The 23,525-nt window shown below is 37.2% G+C and overlaps 1 protein-coding gene and 1 long non-coding RNA gene across 3 annotated transcripts in view; one reads left to right on the forward strand and one right to left on the reverse strand.

The window, feature by feature from the left end:
* Positions 1-5,568: 5,568 nt before the first annotated feature.
* Positions 5,569-23,525, reverse strand: part of LOC130096918 (myosin-7) — a 41,337-nt gene continuing 23,380 nt past the window's right edge. Inside the window, exons 1-38 of one of the 2 annotated variants that reach the window (XM_056263609.1) lie at positions 21,402-21,440; positions 21,066-21,277; positions 20,489-20,632; positions 20,253-20,409; positions 20,077-20,104; positions 19,877-19,979; positions 19,693-19,785; positions 19,540-19,603; positions 19,013-19,111; positions 18,814-18,917; positions 18,539-18,677; positions 18,327-18,445; positions 18,080-18,229; positions 17,219-17,389; positions 16,825-17,134; positions 16,451-16,527; positions 16,110-16,315; positions 14,386-14,509; positions 14,134-14,270; positions 13,778-14,033; positions 13,425-13,667; positions 13,167-13,343; positions 12,942-13,087; positions 12,756-12,846; positions 12,292-12,681; positions 12,034-12,160; positions 11,813-11,931; positions 11,473-11,669; positions 11,186-11,369; positions 10,940-11,105; positions 10,471-10,595; positions 10,036-10,344; positions 9,744-9,947; positions 9,348-9,644; positions 9,120-9,224; positions 7,569-7,664; positions 6,018-6,152; positions 5,569-5,671 (exon numbers count right to left, since the gene is read on the reverse strand). In XM_056263609.1, the coding sequence (XP_056119584.1) occupies positions 5,651-5,671; positions 6,018-6,152; positions 7,569-7,664; positions 9,120-9,224; positions 9,348-9,644; positions 9,744-9,947; positions 10,036-10,344; positions 10,471-10,595; positions 10,940-11,105; positions 11,186-11,369; positions 11,473-11,669; positions 11,813-11,931; positions 12,034-12,160; positions 12,292-12,681; positions 12,756-12,846; positions 12,942-13,087; positions 13,167-13,343; positions 13,425-13,667; positions 13,778-14,033; positions 14,134-14,270; positions 14,386-14,509; positions 16,110-16,315; positions 16,451-16,527; positions 16,825-17,134; positions 17,219-17,389; positions 18,080-18,229; positions 18,327-18,445; positions 18,539-18,677; positions 18,814-18,917; positions 19,013-19,111; positions 19,540-19,603; positions 19,693-19,785; positions 19,877-19,979; positions 20,077-20,104; positions 20,253-20,409; positions 20,489-20,632; positions 21,066-21,266 (5,814 nt within the window). In that variant the 5' untranslated portion in view covers positions 21,267-21,277; positions 21,402-21,440 and the 3' untranslated portion in view covers positions 5,569-5,650. Of the gene's footprint in view, positions 5,672-6,017; positions 6,153-7,568; positions 7,665-9,119; positions 9,225-9,347; positions 9,645-9,743; positions 9,948-10,035; positions 10,345-10,470; positions 10,596-10,939; positions 11,106-11,185; positions 11,370-11,472; positions 11,670-11,812; positions 11,932-12,033; positions 12,161-12,291; positions 12,682-12,755; positions 12,847-12,941; positions 13,088-13,166; positions 13,344-13,424; positions 13,668-13,777; positions 14,034-14,133; positions 14,271-14,385; positions 14,510-16,109; positions 16,316-16,450; positions 16,528-16,824; positions 17,135-17,218; positions 17,390-18,079; positions 18,230-18,326; positions 18,446-18,538; positions 18,678-18,813; positions 18,918-19,012; positions 19,112-19,539; positions 19,604-19,692; positions 19,786-19,876; positions 19,980-20,076; positions 20,105-20,252; positions 20,410-20,488; positions 20,633-21,065; positions 21,278-21,401; positions 21,441-23,525 lie in introns of those variants that run through there. The other variant, XM_056263610.1, reaches the window with a different exon arrangement.
* LOC130096926 (uncharacterized) overlaps positions 5,612-23,525 on the forward strand; it is a 41,245-nt gene continuing 23,331 nt past the window's right edge. The window contains exons 1-2 of the long non-coding RNA XR_008808242.1: positions 5,612-5,700; positions 16,133-16,273. This is a non-coding gene — a long non-coding RNA (uncharacterized LOC130096926). The remainder of the gene's footprint in view (positions 5,701-16,132; positions 16,274-23,525) is intronic.

Genomic DNA, 23,525 nt, shown 5'->3' on the forward strand with positions numbered 1-23,525 from the left:
TTTTTAATAAAATTGCACAAAGCTTAATTTGACAGTAAGATTCCAGCAATAATACGCTAGGATGCTTTTCAAGAACTGTGTGTCATTTTCTGTCCTCAAAGAGAGACAGGCATGCACTGGGAATTTCACAGGTTTATCTTTGTGCTCAAGGATAAAGACAAGGTAACAATGCCTCACGAGCAAGACGGCTGTCACGGAACAGTAAAATTGTCAGTAGACAGCTGGAACGGGAACAATGAATATCTGCACTTGCGACCTTTTGTTCTTGCCTAATGCAGAGACAGCTGCAACTCTTGCTTGTTCTTGTTTGTTGCTTTGACCTTTCTTGATTTCCCAAAGCTATATCCATCATATGTGTTTAACGGGTTTATCAAGTTAATTTACATTAATTTAAATGAACAACAGCTTCATTCATGTTCACCCCATTCTTTCTTCAAAAAGATTTTTCAGCTTTATAAAGATTCCCAAGATAAATGCATGAAATGGATTCTGTAAGATTCAAAATGTAATTTGTATGTTTACTAGGGGTGTAACGATACATTGATATATTGAGATATCACAATATAAACTCAAGTCAAGTCACCTTTATTTATACAGCGCCTTTTTTTACATTAAAAAATGAGACGATATATCATTGATGTAAACGATATGATTTGCGATATAGTTAGTTTTATCCAAGGCTCAGCTTACTGTATTTATATGATTTAATACACCCAAAAATGTAAATTCTGCCATCATGTACTCACCCTCATGTCGTTTCAAACCTATAAGATTTTCTTTCAACTTCCAAACACAAATGAGATTTTTTTATAATTATATATTTGATATTTTTATAAGATTTTTTTTCTGATTATTTTTCTGAATATTATTGCTGTCCCTCCATTTAAAGTCGATTCCTCTAAAACGTTAAAGACCCCAAAAATGTCATAAAGGCATCGTAAAAATACTCAATCAAGTGGTCTGATCCAAGTCTTCTGAAGATACACAATGTCTTTATGATAAACAGATTTACAATGTGCACATACTGAAGTAAACACAGTTGTTAAAATGATTGAGCAAAAACAACATGAGACCGAGTAAATGCAGAATACAATTTTTTGGATGAACTAACCATTTGCAGTTTGTGATGTCATTTTGATACGTTTTCTTGCGATTAGAACTGTGATTGATTGCATTGATCATCTGAAGTGCATACGCGCTGCCGGCACTCCTCAAAATGAAAGCGCAAACATAATTTAAACCACCATATCACATTAAGTTTTAGTAGTATGATTATTTCAAGCGTTTTAGATGGTTTATTCTTATGTGTAGTGCATTAATAGCGGGAGAGGCGGGACATAGCGAGCACCGGGAGCATCTGTGCGTACGCGCCTTGTCTGTGTAAGAGATCCAACGAATGCCTGCATTGAAAGCTCGAGTACTGCGTGAGGGAAATTTAAACAAAAAAAAAGTTTACCGAGTTTCAGTGAAATTATTACATTAACCCTCTGGGTACTAAGCCCTTTTTGGTCCGTTTTCTCTATTTTTACATTTGGGCTTATAAACTATGTAATGGAGATGGAACACTATGTGTTTGGTATCTATGGATTCAGAAGACCCTAAGCTAACATAAGCATGCATGTAATGTGTTTATAAAGGAAGTATGAGTGAAAAATTTACAATAAACTAGAGAATTTCAAAAATGGAAATTAGATTTTTGTCATTTATTTCTGAAAATCACACATCACACAACAATAGTGAACAGTTTTTGAACAAAAAATATATTTGTCAAAGCCTTTGCTTGACAGACATGTGTATTTGTTAAATAAAATGTGTAAAGAACAATGAAAAATGTAACTTTATTTACAAATAGTCCTAGGCGTTTTTCTTAGGAATGCTTAGAATTTTCTAAGCAATGCTTTCTCCTCGTCACTCTCCAGTAATTGTTCCAGAGCTTGTCCCACCGTAAATCTTTACTGCTTGCCATCATAAAAGTGCTAAAACAATAAATAATGTTATAATTGTATGTATATAAATATATATATTATAATTGTTCTCTCTCTCTCTCATATTTCTCTGATAATCCGCTCCGTAAGCCTCCGTTCGCTCTCTCTCCGCTCTCTCTCCTTCTCTCCATTCAACGCTGTTTGCGTCATATCCCTAACTATATAGTATCACCCCTTGCAAGGCTACAGAGTCCTCTGATTTGCTAGATACGTCATGGTAACCTTCCTCTGATTGGATAAGAAAAATATTTCGCCATCAGCAATTTTTCCATTGGTTGTTGCTTGCGGAATCTGCCAAACAACATCGATTTCATTGGCCCTTTACATAGTGGTATTGCGCAATAAGGAAGTGTGTATATTTACAAGCCGGGTAAGTTATCACTGTTTTCAGCGGGATCTGAGGAAGATGGTAAAAAAGACCGCACCTCTCTATCATTAATAGTTTTTAAGATATTTACACATTTGTAAAAGTATGCCATTTTGGGCGTTACCGCCCAATCCGTCCCCAGAGGGTTAAACTATATTTAATGTTGAATAAAATGTATAATAATGCAATGGGGGAATATTTGTGGGTCCTGATTATAATATAACAACAATAATATTATTTTAATAATAGTAAAAAAATCGCGATAAGTATCGTATCTTGAGTTCAGGATCGCGATTTGTCATAGTTACACCCCTATTGTTTACAGAAGTTAATTTATTCTAAATACATGACATCAGTGTTACCGTTTCTGTGCATCAGTTAACATGAAGGTGCTTATAATTATTTCTTCTTAACAGAAAGAACAGATCAAACTAAACAGCGTTAATGTATTGTCAGCTCTACAGCGTTGATTTGTTGTTGAGCCGCGTGAGCCATCACTCAAGACCTTTTGTGATGTTTCTGGCCTACCTTGACCTCTTGTCCCTCAGTTATTCTGCACCCTTTCAACAAGCACCTTACTTAGTCTTAGCACTTGGGTAATCTATTCTTGGCCCCTCATCCTTTACAGAGCTTCATTCTCAGCTGTCTTTTTACTCTGGTTTATCAGCACTCAGGAGCAAGAATGGAAGAAATGGGAGCAACCTTAAACGTCTAATAACGTTTGTAATCTGAGCTTCCTTTTGTCACTGGGTGCACTGGGTGCACTAAAATGGTCTTGTATCCGTTGGGTTAAATAGGAATCCATTGTCTCTCTACTTCCTGTTGTCTTCTGCTTCAGACCATGCAGCTAGTTTTGCTACTAAAAGTTTGACTTAAAAGCTGGAGTAGGTGTAATTCTTAAGCATGAAACAATGGTACATTGATTAAATGCAACAGTGAAACAGACAAAATTCTTTGTTAAAATTAAAGTGTAAAATGTAAAAATGAAAGCTAATTAAAATTTTTAATAAAATTCAATGATACTAAAATAACACTGGATCAAAAGTCTGAAACCACATTCAATAATATGTGATTGAAAATATAATTTAAGTTTCTTGAAGTCTACCAGGGGTGGGATGGTTTGGGGTGGGTTCCAGATTTCTATAGTTGCTTTTTGCTTTGTATTTTTGTATTTCTTGACCTTAAAAAAAAGAAAACTCAATAAACAGTTGTTAACAAAAAAAAGAAAATATAATTTAAGTGTGGACAAAACTGAAAGTTTTAGAAATTGTAAAATTTTAATGTAAATGAGTTCAAATAAGTATGTGTCAGACTATTTCTAGATCGCTAAAGTAAATCTGACATTGATCATGTGACTCCTTTGCATAGATGGTCAAAGTTTCAGTGTAAGGACATGATGCTCTTTGGAATGATCAAGTTTTGTTTGTCACTTAGTGACAAACTGGTGCAAAAGAAATTCAAAAAAAAAAAACGTCGATAAAACCACTTTTATTTAAAAATATGTATTTTGAAAAATATAAAATATGCATTTAACTACTGGTCTCAGACTTTTTGAAACCATTGAATATTGCTTAACATTTTGGTATGGTTGATCACCAAGTGACACCCTCTGGTGATGGTAGCTGTACACTGCAATTGTCAAGATCATCTGCACATAATCATGACAGCTAAGAGCAGGGATAGGCAACGTCGCTCCTGGAGTGCAGAGTTTTGCTCAAACACACCTGAACACACATAATCAAACACACCTGAACAAGCTAATCAATGTCTTCAGGATTACTACGGCTACAGGCCGGCAAGGTTTTTGTGTTTTTCTGTTTTCTTTTTCTGGATTGGTACTAAACTCTGCAGGACAGCGGCACTCCAGGGCCGACGTGGCCTATCCCTGTCTTAGAGCATCCAATAAACCAGGCTCTTAACTTCAGTGTGCAGTTGACATTTTGAAATATATAAATAACATTTTAGAACTTTAATTTTTATTTTTTTATTTTACATGTATCCAAATTAAAAATATATTTCATATTATTTCAAACAGTACAATACTAAATATTGTATTAAAAAAGTTGTTAAAAAATTCTATAAAAATGCACTCTGACCAGTATGGGTTTTCTTAATGCATTGCATCATGTGCCCAGGCTAAAAGTGAATCACATAGCGTGCTTGAAGTCTGTTGCTGTCCCTCAGAGAGCTGACCGAGGGGCCATACCCTTCAAGTTGTCTTGTTTACATTGCATTGTTTCCTTTACTTTAGCCATGAGGACAAAGATAACCTGTTAAATTCCTTTGAGTGCCTCTGTGATAGAAGAGATCAGATAGTTTGTAGGACATGTCTCATCTGTAGACGTCCATCACTTGCACTCTAACTACTTAAGTTACATGACCTAATGCCTCCTCTATGCCATGCTTATGATATTGTTTAACCACCTTGAACTTTCCTAAGCTATGGCTACCTCTTATTAAACAATGCTAATGCACAAATTGGCCCCATTTTTTACATTGCATATATGTCTAAGAAAAATGGTCATTGTCAAGTTTATAAGCTTTTTTAAGCTCTTTATGTGCGTCAGAGGCTCCTCTCACATATAGTACTGTATGTGCTAAGCTTTATGAAGCTCTTAAAATAGCACAAGTACTTGCCATACTTTCTTCATCCACTGTTAATGATCCCCCTCTCTCCTGACTCCTCCTTTATTTAACACGTCTGTTGGAGCCACGGCTTCATCTTGAGAAACAACAGGCACTTGTCACATCTCTCCTACCCTTCGAGTAGTTCTGTAATGGACAGTTCCTTTGTCTGAAATGTGTTTGCTAGCTTTATTTCTATTTGCAACCATTAGAAAAGGTAAGTCAACATCATGTTATCTACAGATTTTATTTGATTGTATTTATTTATTTGTTTCATGCATGTTAAGGGCCTGTTTGGACCTGTTTTAATAATGTCTGCTATGAGTTATTGTTACCTCAAGTTTTGGGATAATGACCTGCATAATTGTGGATTTCATTGCAGACATATTATTAAGCTATCAATGCTCACAACTACATTAACCAGCACACCTAATTTTAATAAATGACAATTTATGTAGTGGTCTGCTAATGCCTGAAAAAATGGTTTTAGCAAGTATTTTTACTTTTTAATTGGACTTTGTAAAGCACACGTAGTTTATACCACTAGTGACAATGACAATGTAGTTTTAAAATAACACAATGTGACAGATGTTTAATTTGCACATTTTCTTTATTCTATTTCTAGACTAATGGATTCAAAGTGACACACAAGATTTTGCGAGATGGGAGAGCTTCATTCCTCATCATGTCCTTTCTGTTCAAAGGAGAAAAAAAGACAAAGATGTAAGATTTGTTTATCTTATTAGAAAATATAATACATTTTGCCCATAAATATAATTGTTTAAAATTATTTGCCATATTTCCTTGCAAAATTTGATTGCACAGTAGGAAGATGGAGTTGCCATTAGCTCTGCTTCTCAAGGCTTTTCGAAGCAACATCATGTCATTTTCCACTTGAAAGTTATAAAATATTTTGTGGGTAGGTTTCCACAGTCAAATAGTTACTTTAAATTTGAGTTTGCTTTAGAGTTAATGTTAATGACAGTATGCACCACACCTGCCAAGTCATTTAACATTTGTTTGAAACAACAAATACTTACCTTGGATCCTGTATCACGGCTCTTGGCTCTCAGCTTGTTGACCTGAGATTCAGCAATATCAGCCCTCTCCTCTGCCTCATCCAGCTCATGCTGTATCTTACGGAACTTGCCCAGATTGGAATTGGCCTGTTCCTCCTGTAAAAACATGAAGATATTTTCTCAAGCAATCCCATGCCAAGAAAATAAGTCACATTTTTGGTTACGCTTCTGATTAGGGTCCAATTCTCACTATTACTAACTAGTAACTATGACTTTTGCCTCAATACACTCCTAATTACTGCTTATTAATAGTTAGTAAGTTAATTGTTAAGTTTAGGTATTAGGTAGGATTAAGGGATGTAGAATATGGTCATGCAAAATAATCTATTAATATGCATGCTAATAAGCAACTAGTTAATAGTGAGAACTCTAAACTAAATTGTTACCACATTTTAATTTCATCACAATCCACGTTTATTCATCACAAGAACAGAAAATCATGGCAATCAACCTTATTCATTAATTAAAGGGACTAGGGATATTTTTAGTCTCCAGATTAATTAAAATTTTGTGCAACTAATTTCAAACAAAGGTCGTTAAAGCAAATGTAGTTTATTCTCCTGACATTGCCGTTTTAATTGTTTTTAACCCTTAAGTTGTGTTCGGATTTTCTTTTTCCCAAAAATGTTAGTTAATGTTATCGCCTTGGAGTAAAACTAACTGAATTCACTCACATGGGGTATAACTACTTCCCAATTTATTTATTTTGCATAATTGTTGTGCTTTGTTGGGATTTTTCCCCCACATTGTTACCCTTATGGTGTTCCCGGTCAAAAATGACCGGCCTACAAAAAAAGCTTATAAATCTCGTTATGCTATATTATCACCAAATATTGGATTCAATATTTTTGTCAACTTGTCTTCTTTTAATTAGGACAGGTTTTGTAATCCTTTTTGGCACTGATTGATTGTAGGCCTCATTGATCTGACCTTATGCACCTCAGTTTTGAAGTGAAAAAGGCAATATTTGTGGATAATTTTTTCAGTATAAAAAAAAATTAAATTGCACTGTTTATCACACTAGTGTGCTTTAATGTTTAACCAGGAAGTTTGTTTTGAAATGCTTTTATCAAAATGGCACACTTGTGTAGTTCCTGGTCAAATATGAAATATGATGTTCATCATGTTCACATATATGATCATGTGTGCAGGCCTCATTGATCTGAGGATAAAGTTCATCTCTGTTAAAAAGAAAGATTGTAATACGTAAAATTGTTTGTTTGTGTATATAAACGTGTGTGTGTGTGGTAGCTTGAGTGTAGGTTCGAGGCCTTTATCTTTGCAAGCGATAAATCAGTTTGAAAAAATAAATACAAAACCTGTCCTAATTAAAAGAAAACAAGTTGATAAAAAGATTGAACCCAATATTTGGTGATAATATTACATAACGAGGGATTTACAAGCAATTTTTAAAAGGCCGGCCATTTTTGACCGGGAACACCAAAGGTGTTTCAACACAGCGTAAAGCATGATTAGATGCATACGTTTTTATTGAAATTATCTGAAACATACCGCCTCCTCAGCAGTTCTTTTGTAGGATTTGACCTTCAGCTGGAGTTTGTCCACCAGATCCTGAAGACGTGCCAGATTCTTACGGTCCTCCTCGGTCTGCATATAAAGTCAGGGTTGGGGAGTAACGGAATACATGTAACGGCGTTACGTAATCAGGTAACTGTAATTCGTTATAGTTATGTCAAAAAAACAAAGTAATCAGATTACAGTAAAAAAATTTACATTTTGTAAAAAATGGAAATGCTATCAGGATTTCAATGGTTTCACTTAAAACTAAATAAATTAGTTAGTATTTTGACATTATAATGCTATATTGACAGCGTGGATCCCGGTTATATCCGTGGAGATACCCGTCGGGCCGCCAAATAAAAAAAAATAACATTCTAATTAATAGCTGATGGGGTCGCAGGTCGATGAGAAATAAATAATTCATGTGTTGATTTTTATAAAGACACAGAACTCTCATTTCACAGTAAAACACAACGAACTTGCGTTTTCATTCAAGGAAATGATTTGCCTAGAGCAGCTTAATAACTTGATAGCTTTCTAAAAATATACACAATTAACAATTAAAAAATGATTCTGATAAGAACGTGTAATCTTTTATCTGGCTCTAATTTGCATACTCTCATTAAGCTACACAGTTGCGGGGTCCATCGTAAGCAGTGATGGAGGCAAAACAGATCCAAAAGAAATTTCCAAAAGGAGAATTAAAAACAAATAAGCAAGGAAAGAAAGAAAAGTACCGTGTGGGAGCGTTTTACTGAAATAGTTAACCAGGACGAATCAAGTGATAGGCATGTGATATATAACGGCTTGTGCAGCCCTGTATGTATTTGACAATAAACTCATAAAGCCTATATCCAGCCTTTGCTTGGGATGAATGTATTTAATTTCTTGTGTGTGTGTGTTCGGGGAAGTTGCAATGACGGAAACAGTGACAATTTATGTTTGAAGGGAGTAAAGCCTGTGTTTAGGCTATTAAGGAAATGCAATTTTGCCAAAGAAGAACTTTTACTTTAAATAGCTAAATGTCAATTTAAAAGCAGCCTACTTCAGTGTTATATGTTACCATATCAACTCGCTTAACACTGAGAATTAGAATTATTGTAATGTGACGATCCGGTGCGGATATCTAAATCAGAGAAAACCATACATTCGAGTGGGAAACGTCAAATAAGGTTGACGTTAGAACTGATCCGCGCATCTCTAATTGCCAGCTGGTTCTGTTGCCAATCATGACTCACACGAGCCACCTACTGGTGCGTGACAATCATTGTCATTAATATTACTTGTTTTCTTTACGTTATTTACATATGTGACCTTGAAGGAATCCAAAAGTAATCAGATTACATTACACTATTTACTTTCACTTTGTGGTGCTTGGATTACGTTTGTGGCGCTTGGATAACTGTAATGGAATACATTTTTAAAGTAACCCTCCCAACTCTGTATATAGTCATAGAGCATAAATTGACTTTACCACAATTTATGTTGTTTTATAAAATCTTTGCATGATAAAAAGACATTTTTTGTGCCAAAGAAAGTGACCTGGTAGGTGAGCTCCTTGATGCGTCTCTCATATTTACGAACACCTTTCACAGATTCGCTCGCCTTTCTCTGTTCAAGCTCCACCTCATTTTCCAGCTCTCTCACCTAGAAAAATCCCAAACTATTTTAAACACACCAATTCTAAAGCTCTGAATACAAATATTCATGAATAGCAACCAACATACAAATATAGAAAAATGCATTAAGAACAGAGTTTTAGAAACTTACTCTGGCCTCCAGTTTCTGGACCTGCTTCTTGCCTCCCTTCATGGCGATCTGCTCAGCTTCATCCAGACGGTGCTGCAGGTCCTTGATGGTCTGCTCCATGTTCTTCTTCATGCGCTCCAGATGAGCACTGGTGTCCTGCTCCTTCTTCAGCTCCTCTGCCATCATGGCAGCATCAGTGATGGCCTTCTTGGCTTTTTCCTCAGCATTCCTGCACTCCTGCACTGCCTCCTCAACCTCAGTCTGAAGCTGAGTATTATCTCCCTCCAGCTTCTTCTTCTGATTCAGTAGGCTGGTGTTCTGAACATGGACAATATGGACATTCATGTAGTCTCTAGTTGATATTGATATTAAGAATGGGTTGAAAGGTTTTATTTGTCTAATGCAGATGTGTCATACCTGAGAATGCAGGAGCTGAACTCTCTCACTGACATCCAGCAGTTCCTGCTCAGCCAGTTTTCTTCCTCTCTCAGTTTGTTCCAGCAGGGATCTCAGTTCATCCAGTTCAGCCTGCAGCAGATTGTTGCGTCTCTCCACAATGGCGATGTTCTCTTTGAGATCATCATTACTACGAAGAGCGTCATCTAGTTGCAGTTGGGCATCCTGTGAAATAAAACTTTTACAGATTAAAAGACAGCAAAACTATGTTCACCTAATCATTATAATATCTTAATTTGAAGATTCGTCATACTTTGAGATGTCCATGAAGACCCTTGAGTTGCTTCTGGGCTTCTGATGCCTGTCTGTTAGCCTGGCTGAGCTGAATCTCCATCTCATTGAGGTCTCCCTCCATCTTCTTCTTCAGTCTGAGAGCTTCATTCCTGCTGCGAGTCTCTGATTCCAGTGAGCTCTGCAGGGTATCCACCATTCTCTGCTGGTTCCTCTTGGCCTGCTCCATCTCTTCATCTTTCTCAGCCAGCTTACGTTCAATATCAGCTTTGACCTGATTGAACTCCAGCTGAGCTCTTAGAATCTTTCCCTCTTCATGCTCAAGGGAGCCCTGACAGATCAATTAATATAGTTATTTAAAAACATGTTCACTTCTATTAATATACCCTTATTTTAATCTTTTGAATAAATACACAGATAACACAAAAAATATCACCAATTAGATATTTAGGTATACCTCAGCTTCCTCCAAAGCAGTTTGAATTTCAGCTTTTTCCTGCTCCAACTGCTTACGAATTTTCTCAAGCTCATGAATGTTCTTTCCACTCTCGCCAATTTGTTCAGTGAGATCAGCAATCTCCTCTGTTTATTAGGCAAGGTAATAATGGTTAATACAAGTTCAGATTTTTGTGATATTGATTTGAAGGAAAATATAAAAAAAGGTGTGCACATCCAAAACCCAAATTGGGCTCAGGTGTGGGACAAAAAGACAACAATAAATGAACAAAGGGTGTTGTGCCTGATGATTAATACATTTTTGGAGGTGTAATTTCAGTGTGCAAACAATTCTTTTCTTTAAAGTTTATGAAATGTATGTGAAGTATCTAAGTATCTATGTATGTAAATGTATCTAAGAAAGTGAAGAGAAATAAAAAAGGTTTTTGAAATTTATGTGAATGCCCAGATGACTAATAAATCAAGGGCACCTTGGAGGTTCTTGTTTTCTCTCTTCATAGTTTCCAAATGATCCAGAGACTCCTCATAAGAGTTCTTCAGTTTGAATAGTTCAGTACTCAGAGATCTGGCTTCCTTCTGGGAGCTTTCCAACTCGCTCTGAGACTCCTCATATTTCTGCTTCCATTCAGCTAGGACCTGTTGATAGAATCCGACTTTGATTAGATACAATGGAGCTGAATGAACACAAAGATGAATTATAAGTGTGTTTTATTCACCTTGTCAAAGTTTCTTTGCTTCTTGTCCAGAACAGCAGCAGCAGCATTGGATCTCTCCACATCCACCATGAGATCTTCAATCTCATTCTGCAGCCTGTGCTTGGTCTTCTCCAGAGAGGAGCATTTTGCATTGACAGCTTCCACAGCTTCTTCTGCATCTTGCAGACGCTGAGCAAGTTTCTTCCTACAAATATTACACAGAAGCATTACTGTGTAAAACAACAATGTTTTTTTTACATATATATATATATTTTTTTATAAGATTGTAGGTTTTTCCTGTTTCATACTTAGCATCCTCCAGCTCCTCAGTCCTCTGGATGGCATCAGTTTCATACTTGGTTCTCCACTGAGCCACTTCAGAGTTTGCCTTGGACATACTACGCTGTAGCTCAGCCTTGGCTTCTTGCTCCTCTTCATATTGCTCCCTCAGCAGATCAGCATCATGACGAGCAGACTGAACTGCATGGGCCAGGGCATTCTTAGCCTAAAGACAAGCAAATATTTGGGGCCAGTTGTTTATTACAATAGTGGATTCTTAGCCTATGAGGATTAGGAATTTCCTGTTAACACTATACATTGGAATGCAAAGGACAGTTGGTAAAAAATCCTTTAAAAAATAAACTATACCTTGATTTCCTCCTCTAGTTGTCTCTTGAGGTCTTCAATCTGTTGGGTGTAGGACTGCTTGCCTCTTGTTAGCTGAGAGACCAATGAATCCTTTTCTTCCAGCTGTCTAGAAAGCTCCCCTAGATAGAAGTATAACCATTACATTACAAAAAGCAGTATGTGATCTTGGGCATTTGTCTAACAATACACAGGATTAAGTATTTCATTATCAGAGTACATACCATTCTCAGTTTGTAGCTTAGCTTTTTGCATTGTGAAGTCATTGATGCTGCGTTGTCCTTCTTCATATTTTGTTCTGTATTCGGACATCTGGTCCTCAAGGGTTCTGCACATTTTCTCCAAGTTTGCCTGTATAGATTTTAAATGTAAAAGAAAAAAGCACACAGTGAATGAATAAACAGTTATAACATTATTCTTAAGAACACCTGAAGTGAGGAAAAACAATTTAAAATTGTAATATGGAAACAAGAATTCATCACCTTGGACTTGGCAAGCTGCTCCATGTTGGAGACCACATCGTCCAGTTCCAGTCTGAGTTCACTCTTCTCTTTCTCCAGCTTCTGCTTCACTCTCTGGAGGTTGTCAATCTGCTCCCCCAGATCAGCCACACTGTCTGCATGTTTCTTCCTCAGTGTAGCCGCAGTGGACTCATGTTGCAGAGTGGACTCTTCAAGGTCTCTGCGCAGTTTCTGGAACTCAGCTTCACGTTTCTTGTTCATCTCAATCTGGGCAGCAGTGGCTCCACCAGCCTCCTCCAACCTCTCACTGATCTCCTCCAGTTCTCTGGACAGATCAGCTCTCTGTTTCTCAACTTTAGCACGGGCAGCTCTCTCAGCCTCCAGCTCTTCCTCAAGCTCTTCAATTCGGGCCTGGTAATGTGAGAAAAACAAAGTTAAAGCTAGAATTCCTAATTGTCTACATTTTTAAGAATCATAAATTTTACCTGCAACTCCTTCAGTTTTTTCTGGAGTTGGGCTGCCATTGCCTGCTCATCTTCAATCCTGCTACTGAGCTGGCTGATCTCAAAATCTTTCCTGTGTTGCAGAACATATTTGATTAATAGTATTAATAAGGATTCAAATTGTGAGCTGTATTGTTAAATAATTATTTTCCCCTCTGGAAAACACACTTTTTAATCCTCTCTTCCATTTGCTGTTTGTCATTTTCCAGGTCCATCACGCTCTCTTGGGTCAACTTTAAGTCTCCCTCGAGCTTCCTCTTTGCCCTCTCCAGATCCATACGAAGCTTCTTTTCCTGTTCCAGGGAACCCTCAAGCTGGAAGGACAATATTTTGTTCAGCATTGTAAATGTCACCTTTTTCATTTACAATAGAAATGTTAAAAATACTTCTCACATCATCCACTTGTTGCTCCAGCTTGGCTTTGGCTTTGGTGAGTGTGTTGACTTTGTCTTCCTCACTCTGGAGGTCATCCAGTGTTTGCTGATGGGCCTCCTGAAGAGCTTTCTTCTCCTTGGTCAGCTTAGCGATGATCTCATCCAAAGCTGCCATCTCTTCTGTCAGGTTTTTAACCTGTATAAATGTGTTATTGTATCAAGGGAATCTTAACTCACCATTCTAGCATCACTAACAGGTTCAGTGCTGAAAACTGACCTTGTTCTCAGTGGCATGTTTCTCTTTCTCTACTTTGGCCAGAGTGAGCTCAAGATCATCAATGTCTTTCTTGAGCTCAGAACATTCATCCTCCAGCTTTCGTTTCTTTGCAGTCAGCTCAGCATTCATTTCCTCTTCATCCTCCAGTCTTTCAGTCAGCTCTTTGACTTTGGCCTCAAGCTGGATCTTATTCTTGATTAGACCCTCACATCTCTCCTCAGCATCACAAAGATTATCTTGCTCCTGTTTATTTATAAATATAGAAAACATATGTTTTGTTTCGTTCATGTATTTGAAAAATATTACCATTATTAATATTAATACAATCACAAATAAAAAGCTTGTTAGCTTACAGATTGGACTTGAAGTTGCAAGTCGTTTTTCTCTTGGAGAAGAGAAACCATCTTTTCCTCAAGCTCCTTTCTGCGTGCTTCAGATTTGGCATAAGCCTCCTTCAACTTGGTGAATTCCTCCTTCATGTTTGCCATTTCTTTCTCCGACTCAGCAGATCTCAGCAGTGGTTTGATCTTGAAGTAGAGCTTCATCCAGGGCCAATTCTTGACACCCATGAAGGCACGTACATTCCACTGGATCACAAGCAAGGCATCTCTGTAATATGACACAAAAAAAAATCATATATTTCATATAAAATGTACTAGTGGAATTATTTTGGAATTTAATAGCCTAAAGCGTGCGATCAACAACCTACCTGCGATCAACAATTTTTTGGAACTCAATTCTTGCGAGATGACCACGAGCTCTAGCCTGAATATTTGTGATGATGAGAGCAAGACGATCATCTCGCATCTCTTCAAGAGTACCCAGCAGACCAGCCTTGAAGAACACCTTAGGGAATAAAAAGGGTCTCTTATTTAGCCTTAAATTGCACAAGATATCATTACTTGTACATGTTTTTGTATTTGAACTCTTATAACCTGAATTAGATCATTTATTAGGGTACCTTTGTATGTCCAAATCTGTACTGGTTGTGGTCGATATCCAAAGAGCCTAATAATTTCTCAGCTCCTTTCCTGCTGTCAATGAACTGACCATCTGGGATGGCAGCAGGGTTAAGGATACGGTATCTGTTGTTGAATAAAGTGTAAAACCATTTTAATTTTGTTACTGACAATAATAATATGCCATTTAAAAAAATGTCATGTACTGTAAAACAAAGGGGTCAAGAAATGGCTCAAATTCCCATAAGACTTTTTGTGTGAACCATTATTTCCAGCAATTTGTTCAAAGACCTAAGTAAATCACAAAACCAAATGAAAAAAACATTCTGAATGGGAAATAATATTCAATGTGAATATTTGCAAATACACTCACCTAAAGGATTATTAGGAACACCACACTAATACTGTGTTTGGCCCCCTTTCGCCTTCAGAACTGCCTTAATTCTACGTGGCATTGATTCAACAAGGTGCTGAAAGCATTCTTTAGAAATGTTGGCACATATTGATAGGATAGCATCCTGCAGTTGATGGAGATTTGTGGGATGCACATCCAGGGCACGAAGCTCCCGTTCCACCACATCGCAAAGATGCTCTATTGGGTTGAGATCTGGTGACTGTGGGGGCCATTTTAGTACAGTGAACTCATTGTCATGTTCAAGTAACCAATTTGAAATGATTCGAGCTTTGTGACATGGTGCATTATCCTGAGGATGGGTACATGGTGGCCATAAAGGGATGGACATGGTCAGAAACAATGCTCAGGTAGGCCGTGGCATTTAAACGATGCCCAATTGGCACTAAGGGGCCTAAAGTGTGCCAAGAAAACATCCCCCACACCATTACACCACCACCACCAGCCTGCACAGTGGTAACAAGGCATGATGGATCCATGTTCTCATTCTGTTTACGCCAAATTCTGACTCTGCCATCTGAATATCTCAACAGAAATCGAGATTCATCAGACCAGGCAACATTTTTCCAGTCTTTAACTGTCCAATTTTGGTGAGCTCTTGCAAATTGTAGCCTCTTTTTCCTATTTGTAGTGGAGATGAGTGGTACCCGGTTGGGTCTTCTGCTGTTGTAGCCCATCCGCCTCAAGGTTGTGCGTGTTGTGGCTTCACAAATGCTTTGCTGCATACCTCGGTTGTAACGAGTGGTTATTTCAGTCAAAGTTGCTCTCCTATCAGCTTAAATCAGTCGGCCCATTCTCCTCTGACCTCGAGCATCAACAAGGCATTTTCGCCCACAGGACTGCCGCATACTGGATGTTTTTCCCTTTTCACACCATTCTTTGTAAACCCTAGAAATGGTTGTGCGTGAAAATCCCAGTAACTGAGCAGATTGTGAAATACTCAGACCGGCCCGTCTGGCACCAACAACCATAAATAAATATATTTTATTTATCAATTTTTATTTTATATAAATAAAAATTGAATTGAATTGAATTGAACAACCATGCCACACTCAAAATTGCTTAAATCGCCTTTCTTTCCCATTCTGACATTCAGTTTGGAGTTCATGAGATTGTCTTGACCAGGAGCACACCCCTAAATGCATTGAAGCAACTGCCATGTAATTGGTTGATTAGATAATTGCATTAATGAGAAATTGAACAGGTGTTCCTAATAATCCTTTAGGTGAGTGTATATCTACTCTGGCTGCATAATTTGTGGACGTTTTTGACCCAAGTGTGACTTCGATGTCTTGTATTCATAAATGAATGTACCTCTGCTTGAAATCTCCATACAGGATCCTGTTGGGGAATCCCTTTCTGCAGATCCTGATGCCCTCCAGCACACCGTTACAGCGCAGCTGGTGCATGACCAGAGGATTCTCCATCGCCCCTGGAGTCTTAGTCTCATTGGGGATGATGCAGCGCACAAAGTGAGGGTGAGTTGACCTTAAGTTGGTCATCAGCTTGTTCAGGTTCTCCTGTGGATAGATATTATCCATGACTCTGACCATATATGTATTTTAGGTTATGCTATTTAAAGAAATTAAGAAACCAAGCTATTTTAAATAAATATTTTCATTATGAATCACTATGAAAGGCACTGTATATGTTACCCTGTGGAGGGCAGACACTGTCTGAAAAGAAGAGCCCTTTTTCTTCTTCTCCTTTCCTTTGCCTCCTCCCTCTGCGGCTGTTGAAAGAAAAGAAAAATTCTTAAAATGAACCTTTCAATCCTTATTTGTCTCAATTAGATGCTTTTCCACCATCAGGCCAAACCGTTATCATTGCTTAACCGTTTAGGACCTGCATGGTTACAAGCAGGAGCTTAGCCAAACATGCTGATAATTCCGGGTCGAGAATGGTTTGTAAGTGTGCTGTATTGAACCATGCTCAAGTGGAAATATAATTGGAACCATTCCTTACCATTCTCAGAACCATTTGGCTCGACTGTGGAAAAGTTGCTAATGATTTCCCCCCTTAGACACACCTGCGTCAGCACCAGCATAATTAGCAAACAGCTGAGACAGAAGTTTCATGGTGGACTTCTGATAGAGGCCAACAACAGTCTCATTAAGAGGATCCTTGTTCTTCACCAGCCAGTTATTGATGTTGTAATCCACAGTGCCAGCGTAGTGAACCAGGGAGAAATGGGCCTCTGGTTTACCCTTGACAATCCTGGGCTTCTGGAAGTTGTTTGATTTCCCCAAATGGTTGTCATAAAGCTTAGCTTTAAATGTTGCATCACTTGCTTTGGGGAACATGCACTCCTCTTCAAGGATGGACATGATACCCATTGGCTAGCAAACAATAGATTAAAGGGTTTCAAATTAGCTGAGCAGTATTGATCCAATACCTGAGATATCTCAAATTTAAAAACTCACCTTTTCAATGAGATCAATACAAGCCTGCAAGTCCATGCCAAAGTCAATAAACTCCCACTCAATGCCCTCCTTCTTGTATTCCTCTTGCTCCAGCACAAACATGTGGTGGTTGAAGAACTGTTGCAACTTCTCATTAGTGAAGTTGATGCACAACTGCTCAAAGGTGTTGAACTAGAGCAGATTAACAGTGTTTGTCAACACGGGTAGAAAACATAGAACCACAGAATGGTATATTTTAGAGTCATTTTTTATGTAATGCTGGAAGTCACGATATACACAAATCTGTATGTATAAAATGTTTTTCTGTTTAATCTAAATGCCAATGAACTCCTAAAATCTTACTAACTAAACTTTTAGCACATATACACAATTTAAAATTAACAAAACTGACTTTCTATTCTAGAATAATGGACCAAAAATATTAATAGCATGTCTTATTTAAACAAACATATACAGTACAAATCTTTTGTACAATAATACGCTTTCTATGAGATCGTCACGTCCCCCTAATGCCATCGGTCACAAACAGCATTATCTGTTTGCAAAGTGATGTAAACTAAAGATTATAAGCTACTTAAAAAAGATTCTTTCTCTACCAAACCATTTCATGGGTCTTTAACTATGAATTACAATGATGTCAATGTCCATACATTTAGTACATTTTGGGTATCAATTTTGATAATGTACAATTTAAGGCAATATTTATCGCCATACAACTGGGCCCTAGTGAAATTTAACTTTGAAGACTACACTGCACATGGAGAGTCCCTTTTGAGCAACCAGGAAACCTTTCTCAATGGCGACAGCTGAATTGTGTCTAGATCCAAAAAGTTACTTATAGGAACAACATCAAGTACTTACATCAAAGATCTCAAATCCAGCAATGTCCAGCACACCAATGAAGTACTGGCGAGGCTGTTTGGTGTCCAGGGATTGGTTGATTCTCACAACCATCCAAAGGAACATCTTCTCATACACTGATTTGGAAAGAGCGCCAATAGCATAGTACACCTGTCCGATAGACATTAAAATGTTACAGAATAATGTGTTTTTATGGTTATGTGAACAGTATGTTATGAAGAGATGTTAATCATGAAGTAGTCTCCACCTGCTGGACACTCTGTCCCTTGGTGACCCACTCATTTCCTACTTTGACTCTTGGGTGGCACAGAGCCTTGATGAGATCAGCAGAGTTCAGGCCCATCAGATAAGCTGATTTATCAGCATCTGTCATCAATAAAAGAAGATGGTTGATGGTAATGAATCTTCTATTAACCACTAACTGTATGCATTATGTCATTATTTTATCCTAATACTGACCCTCAGTCCCATCAGCCTCGGCCTGTTCCTCTCTTTGCTTCTGCTTGAACTTCATGTTGCCGTAGTGCATGATGGCGCCAACCAGCTTGTAGATGCTGTTCTTCTCCTCTTGGGTGAAGCCCAACACATCGAATGCTTCCTATAGCAAATGTAATTAATTTAACATGATAAATGACTCATATTCTTCTTTCTTGTATTTTCATTAAAAATTAATCTTTAAAAGGTAAGATCAAAAATGTATTAATGGTAATTTGTAGCTATTTCAGCTAACACACATCAGTGGCCATCAGCTCATCAGCATCAACAATAGAGGCCACTTGTGTCTCTCCTTGAGAGATGAAGGCGTAATCATAAGGGTTTGCTGTGATCAGCAGCATCTCTGAGAGAAATGACACAGAGCACTTAGACATCATGTTGTAATGCATTTTCAAACTAAAGTATAGATGTTTGGTTGTAAAAAAAAATGTTGCCCACCTAAAAGTTCTGGTTTCTTCTGAGACAGGATCTGGTAGAAGATGTGGTAGTCTCTCTCAGCCTTGAGCTGGAAAGTCACACGAGACTTCTCCAAAAGGTCTGTTCATAGAATTCACAAAATAAGCATTGTATCTAAATGTGGACATTCCATAGACTTATTTTATTTTACATACAGCTAATGATAAATGCTATAAACTATTTTAAAAATAAAATTATAATAATTATTATTAAATATCTGGATTGTATTATGTTGCCGATGCAATTTTCCAATTTGAAAGATCAAAATTCATTAATAAAAATATGAATTTGCTTTCAGCTAACCCTAACAGAAAACTTACTGCATTTTTAGAATAAAAACTTTGAATTGTTTTTACAAATAAATACGTTCCCAAATGTCCCAGATTTAACTCACTTCTGGGTAAAAATTTGTCACAAAATATGCTAATCCCTGAAGTAGGTACACGCACACACAAATCACTGAATATGTGTCTTAAAAGGCAAACCAGTAAATCAAAGATCTTTCTTACAAGTCTCAATGTCCGCAGATGCTAGCTTGCCACTGGCAGCAAAATGGATTCGGATAAACTTGCCCTGTTCGAAAGAGGATATTGTCTTTAAATCCTGTGGAACAAAATTTACAAAATGATAATTATTTGTAACTTAAATCATTGTCCACTCACAAAGCGAGAAGAGTTGTCATTTCTGATGGTCTTGGCATTCCCAAAGGCCTCGAGAGCAGGATTGCACTGGATGATTTGATCCTCCAGAGTACCCTAAACACAATATTAGAAATGTGTGTATTGTGAATGACAAAAAATGACACTCCAATAATTTTTAGTTTGAATTCAGATCTCCTCTGTTTACCTTCTTTTCACTGGTTTCCTTCTTTGTAGGACTAGCAGCAATGCTGGCAAAGTACTGAATGACTCTCTTTGTGTTCACAGTCTTTCCAGCACCAGATTCTCCACTGTCAACACAAAGCAGTCTTAGGCAGAGCATACTATACATTGTCTTATCAACCTTAATGTAGACTTTTCAGCCAATTATAAAGCATATATTCTTACGTGATAAGAATTGACTGGTTTTCTCTGTCTGCAAAATAAAAACAATGTTTTGTTAGAAAATGGATCTCATGGATATTGGTTATTTATTTGTCCAGCAATGTAATAGAAATGCAGCATATTTGGAAACAATTTGTACAATTACTGTAAACTATTTCGAATATGTTCAGTAGACGCACCTGACAGCATGTACTGATATCCATTGTCAGAGATGGAGAAGATGTGAGGTGGAGCTTCACTCCTCTTCTTTCCTCTATAGGCAACAACTACTTCCTGGTTGTACACTGGCAGCCACTTGTAGGGGTTCACAGTGACACAGAAGAGCCCAGAGTAGGTCTGTAAGAGATTCACAGAAAGTTTAGATCTGCTCATGCAAGATAAAGAGAACGTGTGAGTGTTTTAAGACTCGACTCACGTAGATCATCCAGGCTGCGTAACGCTCTTTGAGGTTAAACAGCACAGCGGGCTCGTGCAGGAAGGTGAACATCGCCATGTCCTCAATTTTATCAAACTTTGGCGGGTTCTGGGGGTGAACATCAACCTCCTTCACAGTTACTGTCTGTGGGAACATGATATTTTTGTCAGAATCTATGCATATTCATTTATGTGCACCATGTTTTCATTTATGTTTATTTTGCAGATTATTATCCAAAATAACTTACAAATGAGAATAATAGTTATATCATTAGAATGCATTAGCTTACTTAAAAAGACTGCATTTAAATCAAAATACATAATTTCAGAAAATGTGACATTATTATTTTTATATAAATTATGTATTGTTATAATTTATTAGTATTATTTTCCATTTGTAATTATTCAACTACATTAGTTATTCCAAACTCAATCAGCCCTTATTTTAAACTTAACACTGCGAGTTCAAAACTAGTCTCTCTTTTTAGCAAAATTAATTAAACAACTGTAAGTTACAGCAATAGTTAAAAACCATCTGATTAATCACAATGCCACTGCGTACACTTATTAAAACTTACCGTTCCCTTCGAAGTCTCACAGGTGACTTTATCACCATCTCGACTGATAACAGATGCCTTGAGATACTCCTCTTCAGCATCGGGAACAAAACATTCTTTCTTCATGTCGAAGGCGCGCGTTTGGGCCTCCAGACGCTCCTTGTCTGATTTCCTGAGGAACGAAGCAGCAGCTCCAAACTCCGCCATCTGAGCATCCCCCATTTTTCAGCCTTCTGTTGGATTTCACATAAACTTTATTTGACACAATAGTAATGTATAAAGGGACATGACTAGTACACATTCGGTTTTCAAATTATTTTAAGTGAATGAACAATAGTAAGATTGAAATGTACTCACTTTTGCTGTTCTGTTTTTCAGAGACTAATGGTTCAAAGCTCTAGTTCCACACAAAAAAAAGAAAATGATGTCAACAATGTCTCCTTTCTGTCACAAAGTCAAGTGATACTACAATTAGTAAAGAACTCTTTGACTTCAAAGTTCATTTCTAATATGTGTATAAATCAATGTGCCTTCCAACTTACCGCACAAAAAGAAAGATAATGATGACACAATTGAAAACATGTCGTCTCCTTTTATAATGCAATTGTTCTCTAAATATGGTTGTTGGCATCACACAAAGCTTCCAGCTCGCTCAGTTTGGTCTGGAAGGATGGGTTGGGTATGCTAGGTAGAGGTGGGGGGCAGTTTATTGTGGTATTGAATATCTTTCCTGTCAGGCTCAGAGTTAATAATGGTTATTGAGTATCAAAAATGGATGTTAGAAACATATTGAAATATCACATAAATCAGAAATGATTTTAACCACCCACTGTATGCCTGAAACACATTAAAGAATTGAATAAGATAGAAAAGCAGTGTAGTAAGTCTGTTGCAACTTGCAACAAATTAAATTAAAAATAAAACCTAAAACGCCTTTCTCTTTCAAATACTGATCACTACAACATCAGAGTTTGAGTTTAACAATGATTCTGTAAAACCTTAATACTTTATTTGTAACTCAATAAATGATTATTGTGAAATATCCATAACATACAATGAAAGCATATTCTGTGTACTGTTATTGAAACCTTTTTCAGATTACAAAATATAAGTAAATGGCCAGGACTAACTCTGGATAACATGCATCTTCCAAAAGGTTCTGTCTCTTGTATCGAGGTTCATCACTGATGCTGTTCCTGTGGTTTCCACTAGAGGCCTCACCTGATTAACAGTGATTGAATGAGCCTGGACAAGGTCAGTGTCTTGCTGGTGTGAATATTTCAGTTTGTCCTGTATTAGTAATGGAGCATGTGTCTTCTTCCCTGTACACTTGAGCATAGAGATATCCATGTGACATTCCTATTGAGTGCCTCTTCTTGATTGAGAGGAACAGCTTGCATGATCTACCCGAGTACATCCATTATTGAAGAGCAAGTGAACTTTCTGAACTTTTCTGCTCACTGCTCCTATATTTATATATGTATAAACAATAGATCTTTATACAACAGATCTTGAAAACACCTGATACAGATCAAATTGCAGAGTAGCTAGACTGACAGCCTAACACCATTGTAACCTTGCAAGCTGATAAGTTGGGGTCAAGACATTCAGGCTAACAAGGAGGAACAAGAAGTGTGTGATGAGTGCTAATATCTTGTCACTTCACACATGCTGCCAGAGTGTATTTAATATGAAGGGTGTTAATTATGAAGCCCACTGAAGGCACCTCCTAAGATGTGAGATTCTTTAAGGGTTTAGAAATGGTCACAGTTGTTTAATTTTTAAGGCTACTGGAAATGCAAAGACTGAAAAAGACAATTGTTTTTGGATATTACCTAAAAAATGTGTTGTGTATTGAATCTAAAATTCAAATTCTTAGGATAAAGCATTTAAAAAGTATAAAGTAATTTAGTTTACATTCATGAAGTGGATTTGGACAATGAACTAAATGAACCTTTGGACAATGAACTAAATCTGTTCAATCAAACAACAAAAGACATACCTTTACCTCTGCTTCTGTGACATTTATTTTTTCTTTCTGTTTGCCCTTGAGTATAAAGATAACGGTGTGAAATTCTTCCCGAGTGCTTCTGGCCGATTGAGGACAGCTCGGCCCACGTGTTGAAATCTGGAGTGAAGCAGGTGCTGTATTTGTAAAGGCCTCCATGCACATAAAAAAGAGCTTCTAGTTATAGATGTTGGCACACTTGTTGGCTGCATTGTCTTAACTGTAGTTACATGCCCAACAGAGGGAGAACAGTGTAGTGCTGGTCAGAAGGTGGATGTTATTATTAGCTTTCTTTTATAAAGATTAAATAGCTTTAAAATGTCAGGGGTTTTTTTCTTTCTCTTTTTGTTACATCTAGAAAATGTCAGTAAATGAGCAATTATGGTAATATAGTATAGTTCAAATTGTCCACATATTCAGTCTCCTTTTTTAATTAATAGATAGAACTATAAACCATTTTTCCTCAAATTGAA

The sequence above is a fragment of the Rhinichthys klamathensis genome, unplaced genomic scaffold (genome assembly GCF_029890125.1).
Source record: "Rhinichthys klamathensis goyatoka isolate OS25496 unplaced genomic scaffold, OSU_Roscu_1.1 h1tg000209l_1, whole genome shotgun sequence".
Taxonomy (NCBI): domain Eukaryota; kingdom Metazoa; phylum Chordata; class Actinopteri; order Cypriniformes; family Leuciscidae; genus Rhinichthys; species Rhinichthys klamathensis.